Below are 17,945 nucleotides of genomic sequence, written 5' to 3'. Positions count from 1 at the left end.
TGGTGAGACTTGACAACTCCTCATTAGCTGATCTTCCAAATTCTCCCACACCCTCGTAAAAGTTGTATGTACGTATCATTCAATAACCTAAGTTGTCCAATTGCGAGGCTTGGAGGGCAAGGCGCATAAGTGCAGTTTTTGCTATTTTGAGAAATACGTATTTTAAGTTTCGAAATTACATGGATCCCAATGGCGGAAAGAAAGTTCGAACTGGCTTTTTGATGCGTAAAAATTGGACTTTGGAGGCGAATATTTCACAGAATATGCGTTAAGACCCGTTTTACTTGAAATCATTAATACCTCAATTTTTTCAAAAACTGCATATATGCGCCTTGTCCTCCGAGCCCCTCGATTAAACTCATAAAAGAAGAACGAGAATGGCATGAAAAACTATCAATAAAGTTATTTCAGTATTACATGTTTTATAGTTAAATCATTGTATGATTTAAGTATTGTTGTTGAGTATAGCTCAACGTGCCCCACAGTGCAATGGGTGCAAAGGGAGACATTTTAAACCCTGGCGGTTTCGAGAAACTCTCTCCCGACTGATCTATTTTTCGAAAAATAATCTCTCCTCCCGTTACTTCAGAAAAAAACGAATACATAAAAACGAAATACAGATCAAACGAATAATTTTTCTTGAATTTTGAGCTCGCAATTCTGTTATCAGGAGACTAAATAATTTACTTACCAGTTTAGACAAACAAAGTCAACGTATTAAAGGAAGAGTTTTTTCAGAGGAAAAATATCGCATTCGAGGGCAGTTTCGATATCGGTATCGAATGCGACAATTTTCCTTTAAGAAAACATTGCCTTCATTACGATGTATTTCTTTGAAGTTGGTAGATGAATTCTTTAGTCCCACCACAGGAGAAGTGCGATCTCAAAATTCGAAAGAAATGACAAGTAGCTGAAATTATGGAACGGATTGATGCATTATATCGCACGTCGCTCTGCTGACACGACAAATCGCAACCGTCGAATCACGTTAACGACAAAATAACCTGCAATGCGACAAAATATGAGTCTGGGAAATTTTCGATAATACGAAATCATTTTGAACGTAGTCAAAATCTTTCCTGTTTTTATTTTGGATCCTAGCTTCTTTTTAACCTGCCTATTTAGTAGCTTTAAATAATTTTTAAAAGGCGGTTAGACTAACTGAACTGGCAACATGTCATACTTTATCTGCAGAAGATTATTAGGCACGTTGCAATCCCATGACGTCACGGTTGGCGCTGAACGATTATTTCATATCGTCGCTCCTCTGACGTAAAGGCGTATCTCCATTGCCAAGTGAGCCCTATTCTACGTTTAACTCCATGCTATTCGGGGCTCATGCGGAAATAGAGGTGCGTCCTCACGTCACAGGAGCGACGATATAACTCCCGGATAGATAAATAGATCTAATGAGTCAGGGCTGTTCTGTTTCCAATCAGATAGTTCTGACCATTTAAGTATTTTTGCGTCAACGAACTAATGAATACCTACTATACTGCCCTGCTAAGGAAGAACGCCGTATGAACCATCGGCCATTGACAAATCTCCATCGACAAATCATGAGTTTTCGAGCAAATTTGTTGATATTTTTTCCTGAATTTTTCAGAGAATTTTGTTCTTAATTTGATTTAAAAGTCTGAAAATTTCAAGAGAAAATATTCATAAGTTTCTTCCAAAGTAAAAACTTTATAAGAGAAAATTTGGCAACTCTTGAATGTTCATACGGCGTTATTCCTCAGCACGGCAGTACCAAGCTATGACCGGTTATATGTACATATTTGAGATGGTCTTTTTATCTGTGATTCCGAGCGAAGGAGATTTAAGTTGCACGAAAGGCGAATTGAAATTTTCATACTATTATTACAAATTTTGGAGAGACAAAACTTGAAACATTTTAACTAATCCAGACTGCGCTCAATTCCAGCTTGCAGTTCTGGAAATTGGTATTACAGGCTTCTTCATTAAATCTTGCATAAGAGATGCAATTTCAAGCTGAGCTTGAGAATCATTTTATGAAGTAACGTACCCTTATCTGTTTGACAAAAATCTATCTTTTTCGGGAAAAATTGATTCGATAACTGGCGCTCTGAAGCTTTATAATCTGGCAATTTCTCGGAAAAACACAGAATTAAAATGAAAACAAGAGCAAATCGCAGAATTTGAACTTAATGATTCGATTAACATTTATTTACAGAAACCATTAAACGAAGATTTTTACAAGCTGCTGATTATTTACATAACTGGCAAAATATTGCACGCTCCACCATTTGTGCATGATGAACAGAAAAGTTGTGGATTAAAGTTTTGCCTTGTCACCTAAAGACTAAAATATTTTGTAATTATCTTGGTTCACAGACTATGACAATGCACGGGTAACTTTGCGGTACAGAGTAAATTTTTGGGATCCAGCGGTATTTAACATCCCTTAAATTCTGACGGGAGGTGGTGAAGAGAATTGTTGGGGCTTCAGTTCGTAAGCCCATACGTCTTGCGGCCAGCCAGTCCGCCCTTTGGATTTTCGAGCCTCTGTTACTTGATTCGCATCAGTCTGAAACATAAAGTTGCGTTCTGTTAAAATATTGCAGAGAGAAAGTTTTAGACTTAGAGAAGTTTGAGACTTTCCCTTCTTTTTTCGGACAGATAGACCGCAGTAAAAAGAGAGGACACAGGAATAAGGAAGAAGAAGACACATCAGCTAATGCCAAATTTAACGGGAACTTTAATTTTTTACACGAAGACAGTTGTGCGGATTTTTGTGCAAACAGGGAATTTTTTGCAGAGTACGAAGCAAATTCCTAAAAATTGTCAAAGAAATCTGCACAAACGTTCCCCTGTTAAAAAATGTAATTGTCCCGGTAAAGGCAAAACCTGATGTGCCTTGGTCCCTCTCTGCTAAACGCGGTCCAGTGAAGCGACTTAAACTTCAAAAGGATTATTTCTTTTTCTCCAAGCTATATTTTTACTCTCAGAATATATTCATTCTGCCACGAAACAATAGACGAACATAAAATGTCACCATATTGAAAAGTGTAAGAATATAGTTTGGAGTGCTTAAAACCAGCTGAGCTTCAATGGATTTACACAAAGTTGCCTTATTTATCTTTAAAACCCAATATTGCCCGGAGACTTTAACGACGGATAAGAAAAATAGCGAATTAACTTCGAAATTATATTGATTTCGTAAGTGCATTTTTTGTTATTAATTGAGAATGACTGGATTTCCTACAACTATAAAATCCGAATTACGAGGATTGCGTTCATTGAAAAGAATCTCAAGCTCTTTGAATAGCAAAATAATTCGGCAGGACCTCTAAAAAAAATAGTTAATACGTGCGAACAACCAGTGGCCATTTTGCAAGTTGGTATCGCCGTTTTCCCCTCCATTTAAAATCGTGAAAAATATCGATATTAGGTGAGACAAGTTACTTCATTAGGAATCGATTTTACATAAATTTATATGGAGGGGTAAACGGTGCACTGTGGATCGAGTCAATTAGAGAGTCGGACAAAATTTGGAAATTTTAAACGCTCATAACTCTGTTTATACAGAACTTTGAAGTCCTAAAGTGGCTCCATAGGTTTTTTCGTGAAATTTTCTTCTGAAAGCACCCCTTGAAATTAAAAATGTGACGAAATAAACATCAAAATTCGCAGTTTTAGTAAAAAATTTCATGTCCGACCTCCCTAAAGGACTCGATCCACTGTGCGGTGTTGCCAACTTTCAATCATCGCCTTTGGAACTAATCTTGTTTCTCTCTCTCTGCGATTAAATATAGCTCATTTTACGGGCTTGGAGGACAAGGCGCATAGGTACATTTTTTGCCATTTTGAGAATTTTGTGCACTACCCTTTTGTGACCCCTACTTTTTAAATTTTTAAATTCTGTACTATACTATTTTAATCTCTCCTCTAAGATGTTAATGGCTCAAATGTTAAAAGCACCAAATAAACGTATCTACCAACTAACCAACCAACCATACATATTTGAAGTTTCGAAATTACATGGATCCTTTTGGTGGAAAGAAAGTTCAAACTGACATTTTGATGCATAATTATTGGAATTTGGGATCGAATTTTTCGCAGATTATGCATTAAGACCAGTTTTACTTACAATCATTAATATTTCGATTTTTTAAAAAAAATGCCCATATGCGCCTTGTTCTCCAAGCCCCCCATCCCTATATTTGCCATATAGGAAGATTCCAACCAAATAAAAACAATTAAAAAAGATCAATTTTCGTAAGACAGCTATCGACAAAAATTCCATTTCTCAAAATATCAAATAAGTATTTAAGTGCATTACGAAAGTTCTGCGAGTTAATTTGAATGTTTTAGTCATCCTCAATGCCATTTAAATTAGTGCCTCTTCTTTAAAAGCTACCCGTGCACAACACTATGGTAGGATGATTGAACTCTTTGTCTCTCATGATTATCGATCTAATTTTTGACGTTTACGATAAATTCACATGTTACCCTGTGAACTGAGCAGAGTGACCTCCTATGTTTCTCCAACAGTATCTATCTATAAAAGCTTCACAAACCACAAACGTGCCTCTCACGAAAATTAAATGGAAGGGCTGCATATAAGCGTCACCTACACTTTAAGATGAACCCTTACCAATAATAAAGAGTATCATTAATGAGTCACGTTTCCCAATTCAGATAGCCTCTTTTCGCCTGGCGTTATGCATCAGATTTTAGACAAAAGGTCACTTCGACGCGTATTGCTCAACAATCGAATTACGGTGAATTAGGGTAAGCCCTCTAAACCGCAAGTAAATAAAGCCATTAAAATGCAATTTACTTAACTTAATCGAATAAACTCGCAGCGATAACGGTGAATGGTATGCGCGGTTGTCACGTGGGGCAGTTGCGCGCGACGAATTATCGACGCCCCGAGCGCAAGAAGTGTTCCAAACTTGCATCGGACATACTGCCAAAGGAAAAACACCGTATGAGTCTTCAAACGTTGCCAAATTTCCTTCGATAAAACCGAATTTACTGAAAAAAGTGTGACTTTTTTTGTCAACATTTTCAGACAATTTCGTGCGCACTTTAATCTAAAATATGTGAAAATTTTAGGGACAATATGAATGAATTTCGTAAAAAAATGCGTGTTTTGTCAAGGGAAATTTGGCAACTTTCGAATGTTCATACGGCGTTCTTCCTTAGCACGGCAGTATACTGCCCAGATCTCGTTGCAAATCGATGGCTAAATCCGGAAACCCAGTATCTCAATTGAGGAGCCTCGGAGGACAAGGCGCATAAGTGCAATTACTGCTATTTCGAAAAATCCGTGTTTGAAGTTTCGAAACTACACAGATCCTTATGAATGCTCAAACTGACTTTTTACAGAATATGCATTAAGACTAGTTGCACTCAAAATCATTAATATCTTAATGTTTTCAAAACCTGCACTAAAGCGCCTTGTTATGCAAAGTACCTTTAGTCTTTTCATTTAAAAATCACTACAGAGAAAAATTCGTCCATCGTGAAATACACAGTATATTTAGTTTGGTGCACAATTTGACTCGAGTGGACTTTTTTCTTTTATTATTATTATTTTTTTGTGAGCGGAAATTTGTAATGAACATACACAAGAGTAAAGTCGAGTTTGAAAAGTTTTGTTGCGTCCATCGTATTCTAAGTAAAAATTCGACAAGGAAACATATATCGATGGTCAAAGGTAGTGTACAAGGTTAAGTGGCCGCGTATCGCCCTTACAGTGATTCAAAATTTCCGTATTTTTTTTAGTATATTTTTTCGAAGAGAAACAAGCCAACTAAATACCTTTAAAATTTTACAGAATATTCTGCTAACCCAGAAGAAAAATCAAGAAAGTTTGAGGAAATACGATGGTTAGTTATCTGAAGGAAAAATAAAGTACAACAAGAAATCTGTCGACTACAGCAAAAACGCCGTAACTCGATTCAAGAATTTGTGTTTTTCTTTCACACATTTTGTTCTCTTACGGAAAAAACCGATATCCATTCTGCTCCATTTTCTAAGCTCGAGTCCTAAGCAGTATGCAAAAGGCATTCAAGATTTCTAAAGCTGATGGATGCCCGTTAGTTTTCTGTGATGAGACATTTTATCAGGAAAAAATTTAAAAAATCTATGATAGAGTTACGGCGTTTTTGCTTTGTACGGCAGAATCTACGACGTCGCAAACGGAGATAAGTGGTTCCGCAGTTTGGCCATCGATATTGCGTACTTAATTCCGTGATCTTAATTCCGTATCCTCAAGGAAACAATTAAATTGCTGTTTTAACAATTCAATTGCTAAAAAAAAGTGACTGCAATGTTTCAATGTAGATTTTACAACAAAAAATGCTACTTTAACCCTCCCCGTGGTTAAAATAGCCTACAATAGTGGTTAATGTAGCATTTTTTGTTGTAAAATCTACGTTGAAACGTTTCAGTCACTTTTTTTAGCGATTGAATTGTTAAATCAGAAGTTAAATTTTTTCTGTGCTGACTTTCAGTCTATTTTGATAGAGCGGCAACCCTGCGGCTCATCCCCTGAGATGTGTTGCGTCAACCCTGGAGCTGGTCCCTGCGCTCTGCGGGGCGCCGCTCTCACCCTCGCCCTTTGCGTAGCGTTCAGCGACTCTTCATTTACACCCTGCCCCTTCGCCCCCCTCCCCCCTTCACCCCATCCCCCGAGTGCGAACGCGACGCCTGGAAAACATCCGTAATTCGAGACAGATAAAACCACCAATTCTTTCATCGTAAGGACCGTAAATAAGATCGAGAATTAGAGTGAAATGGATAGGCTGGAATTCCCACAGGTTTGGCAAGTTGGTGATTTTTTTTATCTTCGTAAAAATGTAGAACTTGACATCTTGAGGTAGCTCCTGGGGTAGGCTGTAATTAGCCCTGATTTAGGAGACAAGTGAGGATTTTTAGAGACAAAAACGCTAGATAAGTTTACAGGAATCTAGTGATACGTAACTAAGAAAGTAGAAGAAAATTTCAGAAAATTTGAGAGAAATTGTTTCAACGAATCATATCAGTGGCCAAGGTACGAAACCACGTAACTCCGTTACAGACTTCCTGTAATACTTTAATTTTTTTCCAGAAAACTGATCATCGTAATCTCCTGGAAAATTCCCTGATTTTTCCTCCAGGCAAGCAGAGTATTCTGTATAAATTTCAAGCTATAAACTTGGCTTGTTTCTCTTCAAAAAAATAAAATAGAATCGGCAATTTTGAAACATCGCCATGGCGATACGTTGTTTCGTATGTTGGTCATCGATCTACTGTCTCTCAATCACAGTGGCAAGTGTTTTTGCTTATAAATGTCTCAATTCATCACTAACGTCTAGTGACGAGATAATCATGCCATGATCAAAGCCTAGCCTTATTACAACCTGAAAGTCAATGTAAACACTAGAAGATACCAGTTTCCAGTTGCACTAAATTTTGCAATCAGGAACTGCAATTTCTAGAGCATCCGTAAAAACAATTATGTGCATAGGGAAAGGGAAATTAATAGTACATACGTTGCTTCTAAACTGATTATGAGCCAGATAATGTATTACCTAATTGCAAAATGTAGTCCAGCTGGTCTTATACGAAAATTATCCACGAGAAGACCCCTCTTGTTCTGGAAGAGAGGGGCCCAGCTCCCCTCCTCACCCGGCCGACCCCCCTCCCCCTCCCACCGAAAAAAAACACATTGGATCTTGAGTCCAGGCTCTTGAAAACATTGACAAGAAAAAATGGACTGCATTTTGCAATTAGGAACTTTAAATTCTGGCTCCTCTGGAAAAACACTTATGTGCATAGGGAAACTAATGGCACATACGTTGTTTTTAAACCGGGCTAGAATTTATACTTCCAAATTGCAAAATGTAGTCCAAATACTGTAATTCAATCGGATTTTTGCTTGAATCAAAACGGAATCCGCTTAAATTAAGAGGCTTGGTTCTTGATTGAAGCTAGATTCTGATTGAATCAAGAGTACTTTTTCTTGTCGATGTTTTTGAGAGTCTGGACTCTAGATCCAATGTGGTTTTTTTCCAGTGAATCGTGGCTACCTGTCTGCTTGTAATGAGTATGATTATTAGTAGGACTTACATTTTCATTGTATGCCTTGAGCGTGGTCTTGAACTGCTGGCTCTTGCGGGGGGAGTAGAGGGCCTTGTCCGCCTTGAAGCCCTCGGCCCAGGCCTTGGGGTCGGAGCTTTTGAGGGTCTCGAGGAGGAAGATGATGTACTCCTTGGCCAGCTTGAGGGTCTTTATCTTGGAGAGCTTCGTGTCCGTCGGGACGTTGGGAATGCACGCGCGGAGGAGGGAGAAGGCCTTGTTGAGCGTCAGGGTCCGCTTCCGTTCTTTCTTGTTGGCCGTGTTGCGCTTCCGCGGGGGCGGCGGTCCGTCGAGGATCTGGAGGGCCCCTGGGGCCCCCACCAAGGTCACCGCCCCGGTCGGCTGCGGGTAGAGCTGCGAGGAGGCCGCGGCGTAGGGGTCCAGCTCCCGGTCCATGTCGTAGATCTCCAGTTTGGGCGCCACGTGCGGGTGCGGCGTGTAGGTGAAGTTCGCTTGGAAGTAGTCGTCTGTTGGGCTCACGTACCTGTCAATCGAAAGAAGGGTTAATCGGGGTACATTTAAGGGGCTTGGAGGACAAGGCGCATAAGTGCAGTTTTTGCTATTTCGAGAAATACGTGTTTGAAGTTAAGAAATTACATGGATCCTTATGGTGGAAAGAAAGTTCGAACTGTCTTTTTAACGCTTAAAAATCGGAATTTGGGAGAGAATTTTTCACAGATTATGCATTAGGACTAGTTTTACTCGAAATCATTACTATCTTAATTTTTAAAAAACTGCACTTATGTGCCTTGTCCTCCAAGCCCCTCATTTGCAATTCAACAGCAATTTGTAATTAGTAACAAGCACTGCATTTTTAACACCGTTAGGGGACTACACATGTTAAAATTCTTTAAAAACACAAAGACAATTTTTGGTAAAAACACACTCACTTGCGTAAAAACAATTTTTACGCAAGTGAGTGTGTTTTTACCAAAAATTGTCTTTGTGTTTTTAAGTTTTACGCAAGTGAGTGTGTTTTTACCAAAAATTGTCTTTGTGTTTTTAAGGAAGCACTGCATTCCTGGAAAACTTCTCAAGTCCCTTTTGAATATATTGAGGACACTCACCTGTCGGATTGATAGGCCCGTTTGTCGTACTCGAGATTGTTGTTGTTGTTGATTCTGACGGCGTACTTCTCGTCGTAGGTCTCGTCGGGGCGACTCCTGTCGAACTCGGGGGAGTCGGCGAACTCGAGGTTGCTGTTGTTGGAGTCGGTGAACTTGGCCTCGTCGTAGCCCTCGGATTCGTCCATCTCGGAGCTGGAGGGCCCGCCGAACTTGGCCTCCCCGAAGATGGGCGAGGGCTCGCCGTACAGGGACCCGCACATCGGCTTGTCCTCTGACGTCACCGGGGTCGGGTAGTTCTTGTGTCGTTTCTCGTTCGGGCTCGGGTCTGGCACCCACTTTGACAGAGTTTCGCCGTATTGCGCCTGACCGTCTACAACAGAGTAGGAATATTATGATGATTAGCGTACCGTGATAGTCATTCAATGCGCAAATTAGCACTGATCTATTCACATGATCAACGAAAAAACGACTGATTCCTAGTCGTGCTGAGGAAGAATGCCGCATGAACCTTCAGACGTTGCTAAATTACCTTTAATAAATCAGGAATCTTCGGAGAAATTTTCAAACATTTTTCTTCCAACTTTTCAGAGAATTTTGTTCGCGATTTGATCTAAAATCTCTGAAAATTTTAAGGCAAAATATTCATTCTTTTCTTCAAAAATAAATATTCTTAAAATGCAATTTGGCAACGTCTAAAGACTCATACTTCGTTCTTCCTTAGCACGGCAGTATTGCAGTCCTTCTGTTGAAGAACAAATTTCACGATACAACACTAATCACGCAGTAAGTGTGAAGAAGGCCAAATTCACACGAAGGATAAAAACCCGAAATGTAGGGCATTTCAGTTGAAGATGATGTATAGTGGCCCTTGGCCGGAGGCCTTCGACCTCGACAACAGATTTATTCAGCCCCTACTTCGTGCCTGCTACAAAATATGGGCCTCGGACCCGACTGAGTCGAGGGCAGCCAAGTGACAAGCTCTCGAATAAATCCTTGCGCTACGTTTTCCTTTTGAAGAAATGTTGCGCGCACAAGTGCATGAGTGGTTGTTCGTTCATCAACGCCGAAACATTGTAGCAGACTCCTTTCTCACTCTTTTAGCGCACTGAAGTATTTACGAGCCCTTCATTTAACAAATCATGACCGGTCATAGTGATACAATGTTGTGCAGAGAGTTTGCTTCATTTGAGAAGTATCGATTTAACTGAAATGTACGCGTGCTTGTATCTGTCGAACGCAAATAGTCGAATCAGCCATTTTGTCAAATGCCTAGGCAAATAGTCAAATATTCTTACCGAGATTGAAATTTTGATTTTCTACCCTAATTTTAGACAAAATAATTCGTTGCTCCTTTGAGAAAGAATTGTCTGTAAAAATATGCAGCATGCAATAGTATTTTAGAAGATTTTAAGATCCTGGAGGTACATTTATCATGAAATTTTCAGCGTGTCATAAAACATAGAATTTTTAAAATTTTAACATTTAAATGTACTAAAGACATGCAAAAAGGAAGGAACAAGGAGAGTTCGCGGATTTGAAGAATTATTCTTCCCAAAATATTGAAAACCCTTGAACTCCTCGCATAAATTTTCAGAATTCCGTAAACTGTAAAAACTTGACTACCGAAGGCATTTGATAAAATGCCTGATTTGACTACTTGCCTTCGACATATCGAATTCTTAAAGGATAGGTATTGATAAGGGACATTTTTGGACCCACCCTATAGTTTACCTTCCTCAACTTTACGATTTTTTGCTAATCAAATATCCATATTTAACGAGATGCATCATGATTTGGTCAAATCTGGTTTCATTTTAGGTCTAATGCTGACCTAAACATGGGCCTGAGGACGGATTTTAGCGAAAAATGCGATTTTTTCTGCATTTAACCGCGAACTCACTAAATTTGCATTTTCTGCCTGAATCGGCAGCTATACCCGCATAAAAACCAGTTTTGGACCCAAAGAGGAAGAGAAAATGACTAAATTATGACTCGTTCCGTAAAATATTAATCTTCATTGAGCAAAAAATCAAAGAGTTGAGGAAATTCAGAGTGGGCCCAAAAACGGTCTTCATTGATACCCCTCCTTTGCTGCAATTTAATTTAGCGAAGAATCAAATCAACGATCTCTCTGAAAGTGAAAATGATTTAAAGTGATTGAAAAATCACGGGAAAAAAGTTTTGGTGCTCCCCTCAAATAATAAACGTTTTAAGAAATCAATAAAGATGAAAAGTAGAAATGCATGTCTGGAAAAAATGGAGGGATATGTTATCGAAATTACCTGAAAGTACGATAAAAGGTAAAAAAAATTCTCGAGGGAAACCATCAGTAAATGACTTCAGTCAATTCTTCTAATTGTTTACTTTTCCTTTCGTCCCCTTAAAAACTTGGTTCGGTTCAATATGATAATAAGTTGAAAGTAGTGGCATCATTTAGAAATTATTTCCTACCAATAGCAAAATGATGACGAAAATCGTCTCAGTAGATTTTTTGATAAGACCATGTCCAAAAGTAAACATTTGAAGAGAAAGTGAGCTTTAAGATGAGAACATTAACAACATTAACATGACGGGTAATTTGACAGAGACTAACGCCGTATGAAAGATATATTGACAGCGCACTGCCCGCAGAAAAATGCAATAGGTATATCAGATGACGCGAATATAAGGGTGGCATACTTTAAATAATTATTTGAAGTGAAGGTTTTCACATTATTTCATATTTTCTGATAGTTTGGAATGAAATTTCGCGTAACAAAGAGTATTTTTCAAGGAAGTCAGCTAACATTTTTTTTAACAACCATTGATTTGAATTTGTGATAGCTTTTGCGTTAATTCATGTCTCCCGATTGTCACGCATGAACTTATGCTACGTACATAGAAAAAAAAAAAAAAAAAAAAAAAAAAGTTAAATCAGCTAATGCAATGGTAAGGGCTTACTTTGAAGTACACACAACCATCAAAGAAGACGAGTGTATGCAGTGAATCGCGGAAATTAAAGGCTCAATCAGAAAGTGGGAATAAAGCGGATTTTTTTTAGAAACTACACATAATAGACATTTAGTTGGAATTTTTTAGCTAACGTGCGTTAAAAATCAGCATGAAGCTGAAAATATCAATACAGGGAAAAGCTCATGAGCTTTTCCATCTGTATTGAGATTTTCCCTCCTCTGTATTGAGATTTTCAGCTTTATGCTGATTTTTAACGCGCGTTGGCTAAAAAATTCCAACTTACTGTCTTTACGACTCGTGCGTCTTCCACAATCAATTTGAAAACTATAATACTTGATAAAATTCGACTATACTACTGAATGTGTCATGGCCTTAATTTGCGCTCTGAAGAAAGAAAATACAAATAAAAAATTGAAGAAAAGGCAACCAAGGAGTCGCCAGAGACTCAACTTTTCTTCAATGAAGTCACAGCCTTTTGCACAAAATCCATGATCTGCTGGCCTCTCTGTCCTTTTACAATATCATGCTCTTGATTTGTGGTGATAAAATGACGGAACATTTTTGTGAGGCAAAAAGAAGATCTGTCTTCACGGTTTAAAGTTTAAAAAATTATGACTAGTATTAGCGACGCTTAAAATTCCCTAATTTTCTCACAATTTCTGTGAAAATTGTGAAGGTGCGTCATTTGAAATGGGTTATCTTACATCGAATCATTTCTTGGGTGGATTTTGGTGAAGTTTAATTGATATATTTTGTAGCATTTTTTGGTATTAACTCCCGCGTCCTCTTCTGAGTCAAATTTCGATTGCCAAGTGCGAGACCACGTATCATTGCGATGTTCCAAAATTTCCAAAATTTCCTACTTTATTTTACCGGGGAGAACAAGCTAACTCTATAGATTGAAGCATTTATAGAAAATTCTACTAACAAGGAAGAAAACTTATGGAAGTTTTCAAAAAATTATGTTAACTAGTTTTCAAAGAGAAAATAATGCTTGACAGGAAGTCTGCAACTTCGTTTCGTTAGGCACTTTTTGAAGCCGCAAAATTTCCTAACCTTGCACAAAAATTTTTGGAATAAGAAGTGAATGTTACACTTCCCCGATGCCTTCGTCACGATGTTTGTGTATTCTAAAAGTGTACAAACTTTTCTTCCTAAATTTGAAATTGTGTTACAGTTCCAATTGCAAAAGGGCATGAAGTTGAAAGAGAATATAAGCTGTATTAGAACTTCGACGGCGGGCTCACTAAAAAAAAAAATCTTGGATCTAGAGTCTATCTTCTTTAAAGTCGAAAAGAAAAAGTACACTTGATTCAATGGGATTTTTGCTTGAATCAAAAGGATATCCGCTTAAATTAAGAGACTTTGCTCTCGATGCAAGCAAAAATTCGATTGAATCAAGAGTTTTTTCTTCTTGTCAAATTTTTTAAGAGTCTAGACTGTGGATCCGAGAGACTTTTTTCCAGTATTCACCTCCTCTCTCGATCATATTTCCAAAGAAGACCCACTCTTTTAGCTCAAACATAATTTAGGATACCTTGAGAAAAGTATGCGTTGAAGGCTCCACATAATCATGCTCGCACTTGGCTTACCTAGCTTTTTTGAACTGCCAAAGGCTCTAAAAAATTGCGAACGTTGATGATACATACCGACGGTGAAACTACCAAACCACGTATCTCGTTTGCGGTGTTTAAAAATCTACACTCGCATTTTATTTTTTTGAAGTAGACCAAATCAATATCATTCCTCGAAATTTTCACAGAATTTTTTTCGCACGAAGAGGAAAAATCACAGAAATTTTCTAGACTGGACTTTAAGTAGTTTTCATTTAAAAAATAAAGTATGACGGGAAGTCTGCGACGTCGCAAACCGAGATACGTGGTTTGGTAGTTTCACCGTCGATACGTTTGATGCACAAGAACGTTCAAATCGCAGTTTTATCTGCTCTTGAATTTTACTCAAATTACTTATTTAGACGTGCTTTCTCAGGTGTAAATCAATTTTGTGCATTACATTCTTAAAAAAAAAGCTTTTCAGCATAGACCGCTGTCGGGGTAAAGTCGACAACAAATGCACCTAGTTTTAATCATCAAAAGTTGGCATTTGCGCCCCTCTCCCCTTCATCCAATCACCACCATTTTCCTGGATCCTAATCTTCTCAGCAGGCTGATTATTGAATTTGATAGATAAAGTTATAGACAAAAAAGGTAAGAATTGGACTAACTGAAGGCAACCCTCGGAGGACCCTTTAGTTGGTCCATCTTACTGCCTCTCAGTCAATATCAATCAACCATCCATTTCTATCAATAGAATCGCTTCCCTTTGTGTTCGTTGTCTATAGCTTTGTCTATAAATTCCATTATTCAGCTTGCCGGTAATACGACTGTAGTCATATTCTTTGAGTGAATTTTTGATAAATTTTGTTCATTGCTGCGCAAACGACCAACCACATACCAGCTCGAATGAATGTACATTTTGGTCGTGAAACTATATTAAAAGCGCACATTGAATACTTGTCAAATACGCATCATATTGTGTATTTGCCGCAGGCAGTTCGTAGTCGTAGGAAATTCACTAGCAACATCTTTATCTCGTCAACTTGCGATGATTTGCATAAGGAAAGGAAAGCCTCCTTTGGCAATGAACTTCGTAAGCACGATCTCGATTTGGCGCGCCTTCAAACTCTAGTGATACGCTCCGCTTTGCCAGGAAGTTAGTTTAGTTGCTGAACCTAACCAAACCCAACTAGGATCACTGATTTCACTACATGCACTTGCGAATATGTCATCACATTCCGGCCAAAGTATCACAACGCCACGCGAAGCTCCATTTTTTTTACAGAGAAATTGTTTTTATTGAATATGTTTGTAAATTTCACTGAACTTTATTGGCAGCACAAAGAAAATTCATTGAAATTTTAGGACAGCTTCGTCGAAAAATTTATGTTTAAGAGAATAAAATGACGGCGGAAATTTTTAGACGTCGCATGACGCTTGTGATACTTCTGCCCGAAGGTAACAATGTGATATCTGGCACCATGCATTCAAGAAAGACAATACGTCTGTTCGAATTCCAAGCATAACAATCACACTGAAAAAAATTTTCTGCGTTTTTACCAAGGTCCGTTGGTACCTTTACCATTTCACTTCTTTTGTTACCAATTATTGGTAATTTTACTAAGACAGACTGGTAAGCTTACCTAAAAACCAGTATTTTTACTATTTTTTTTTTCAGGTAAGAATACCACTTTTATTGGTAATCAATTCCCGGTAACTTTGCCATTTTATCTCGGTAATTCTATCACAGTCTATAGAAAATATTGGCGTTTTCACCGAGGTCCAGTAAAATTACCGAGAAAGTTCAATAATTTTACCCAAATTTCTCGGTAAAATTAACAATTACATAAATGGTAATTTTACCAAGAAAAAACTGGGATCAAATAGAACCCTGAATTCTTGATAATTTTACCCTTTTCTTAGAAAATACATCGAGATTTTTTTCCAGTACAGTACAGCTCCTGTCTACTCCTATCCTGCATTTTTCAAAATTATCTGGTCAACGCAATTTACCGGCAATTGCTAACTACCCACGACACATGTAAATAAGGACTATGCCCCGTATAATCCAAATATTCCAGTATATTTTCGCATATTTCTGCGTAATTTCGTGATAATCAAAACGAGAGTCACATATTAACTCTATTTAACGGGGAAATTAGCTCTGCCTCTCGAGGTCAATTTTTGACTACAAACAATTAAATGCGGTAGCTTTAAATGAACCAAACGATCTGAAAGTTGTTTACCAAAATTTTCATTACCAGGCACGAAATTTAGAATTTTAGAAAACTGATCATTTTCAGATCACTCTTACATGTCTAACCTTTGTCCCTATGATTGTTTGAATTGTTTACCCAAAAACGCATGCAATCGATTCCCAGAAAATCAAAGGGAGCAAAATGATTTCATTGCGATCATTGCAAATCTAAGAGCTGGTTTAATTATAGCTGCACATCGTAGGTACATTCCCTCTATAAACCTTAGTCGTAATATGCAAAGGAGCCTTTGAATATTTTCACATCTAGTAGATCATTTGAGGAGCTTGGAGCGGAGGATAAGGCGCACAAGTGCAGGCCTTGAAAAAATTGAGATAGTAATGATTTCAAGTAAAACTTGTCTTATTGCGTATTCTGTGAAAAATTCGCTCTCAAATTCCAATTTTCAAGCATCAAAAAGTCATTTTGAACATTCTTTCCGCCATAAGGATCCTTTAATTTCGAAATCTGAAACACATATTTCTCAAAATAGCTAAAACTGCACTTATGCGCCTTGTCCTCCAAGCCTCTAATTTTAAGTGCTTTCATTGCGTCGAGTTATGAAGTAGGAAACTTTTGAACTGAGAGAAAAGAGGGAAGCGAGGGTGTTGAAAAATATCTTACCGAAGGATACGCCGAAATCAGATCTGGGTCCAGTTGGGAAGTACGAGAGGTCACAAGGGCGGGTAGGGGTGACAGGTGGACTGTACGTATTGCTCATCGGGTTGATGATTGGGTTGTAACTGTTGTAACTCATAACTTGATTCATCGCTGGCGGAATGTAGAGTAGGCACAAAACGCAGTCTTTCGACGATTATACTTTGAAAAAATTAATCACAAACACAAAGGAAACACCAAGGCAATGGAAACATTCAAGGAAGTCAAAGTCAAAATCAATTTAACGCGAAACGGCGAGGAAAGTTCAACATACACACCAGTTTTGACGTCATGTATACTAAAATTGACCGAGGGAAATAAGGTATCAAAATTCGACGAGGTTGAAGTATGCTTCGATCTAGGAGAAAATTATAAACTTAGAAAAATTTGAGGATACGCTGGAGCCAACACAATTTAATGAGAAGTTGCAAAACAGATTTTGGCACGCACCGATCTTGAAAACTTTTGAACTTTGAGACGAATAAAAGGGAAAGGTGATCGACAATATCGGACTCGGAATCGCGAAAAAACTCGGTATTTTCACAGGCGGGAGAGGAAAAAACGGCAAAGTTGATCCGGAAAAAAATCCATGTGGAATGGTGAAAAAGTCCGATACCGGCACTAAATTTAAATTAATTCAAAACCAAGAAGAAAGTATTTCAAACAATGGGGACAACACTAATTACCGGAAAAAACAAGCTGGAAGCGATAAAGACTTCAGGCGAAAAAAGGCGATTACAGAACTCGATCAGGCGCGAAATCAGCGGGAGCAATCAGGTGCTGATCGTAGCCAAGCGGGGGCGAAGGAAAACAAAGTGGAGTGCCCTAATTAACTGAATCATGCCCCGTCTCAATTTCATAAGCTGCAGCTCCTCGGAGCTCCCAGGGCCCCGCCCTTGACTCCGCCCTCCCTAAGGGAGGCCCACTCGGGAGCGGCGGGTTTTTATAGCCCTCGACGTGCGTCCCAGATGTCCGAAGAGAATAAACCGCGCATCTCCCATCGGAACCAAGCGGGGACGGCGTCCTTTTACCGGACCGATCTGGCAGCGCTCCCTGCTCCGTAATCAACTTAAGATAAATACGTTTTAAACAAGCGCCTTGATAGATAATCTCGTTTTAGAAAAAGCTCCCGGTTTTACCGAACAGACGCCGAGAGAAATTGCGCCAATTTTTTGGCCGCTGCTTCTAATGTGAATTGGACGTGTTTCTATCAAACGGAACTATGTGCATTGTGACGTGAGCCCTGTAACACATATATTCTTATGGGTCTCAAGGCTCATGTCTTAATGCACACAGTTCTGTTTGACAGAAATGCGTCCAATTGTGCGAACTGGGAAGAGTTATGGCGGATCTGTTGAGTCTCATAA

The 17,945-nt window shown here is 38.6% G+C and overlaps 1 protein-coding gene across 1 annotated transcript; it reads right to left on the bottom strand.

The window, feature by feature from the left end:
* Positions 1–2,154: 2,154 nt before the first annotated feature.
* Positions 2,155–17,444, bottom strand: LOC109029715 (uncharacterized). Its single transcript, XM_019040303.2, has 4 exons — positions 16,546–17,444; positions 9,159–9,528; positions 8,083–8,575; positions 2,155–2,548 (listed from the first exon to the last, which is right to left on the bottom strand). The coding sequence occupies exons 1-4, from the start codon at positions 16,688–16,690 to the stop codon at positions 2,426–2,428; spliced, it is 1,131 nt and encodes a 376-aa protein (XP_018895848.2). The 5' UTR covers positions 16,691–17,444; the 3' UTR covers positions 2,155–2,425.
* Between the last annotated feature and the right edge of the window lie 501 nt (positions 17,445–17,945).

The sequence above is a fragment of the Bemisia tabaci genome, chromosome 7, assembly GCF_918797505.1.
Source record: "Bemisia tabaci chromosome 7, PGI_BMITA_v3".
In the NCBI taxonomy this organism is placed as follows: domain Eukaryota; kingdom Metazoa; phylum Arthropoda; class Insecta; order Hemiptera; family Aleyrodidae; genus Bemisia; species Bemisia tabaci.
This window is presented reverse-complemented; position numbering and strand designations above follow the sequence as displayed.

Bases quoted from the DNA above. Each gene is read 5' to 3' on its own strand.
- LOC109029715 (XM_019040303.2), bottom strand. From the start codon at position 16,690: ATGAATCAAGTTATGAGTTACAACAGTTACAACCCAATCATCAACCCG. The intron at 9,529-16,545 runs GTAAGATATTTT...ACTCTGTTGTAG, and splicing joins TGATTTCGGCGTATCCTTCG to ACGGTCAGGCGCAATACGGC. The intron at 8,576-9,158 runs GTGAGTGTCCTC...TTCGATTGACAG, and splicing joins CGGGCCTATCAATCCGACAG to GTACGTGAGCCCAACAGACG.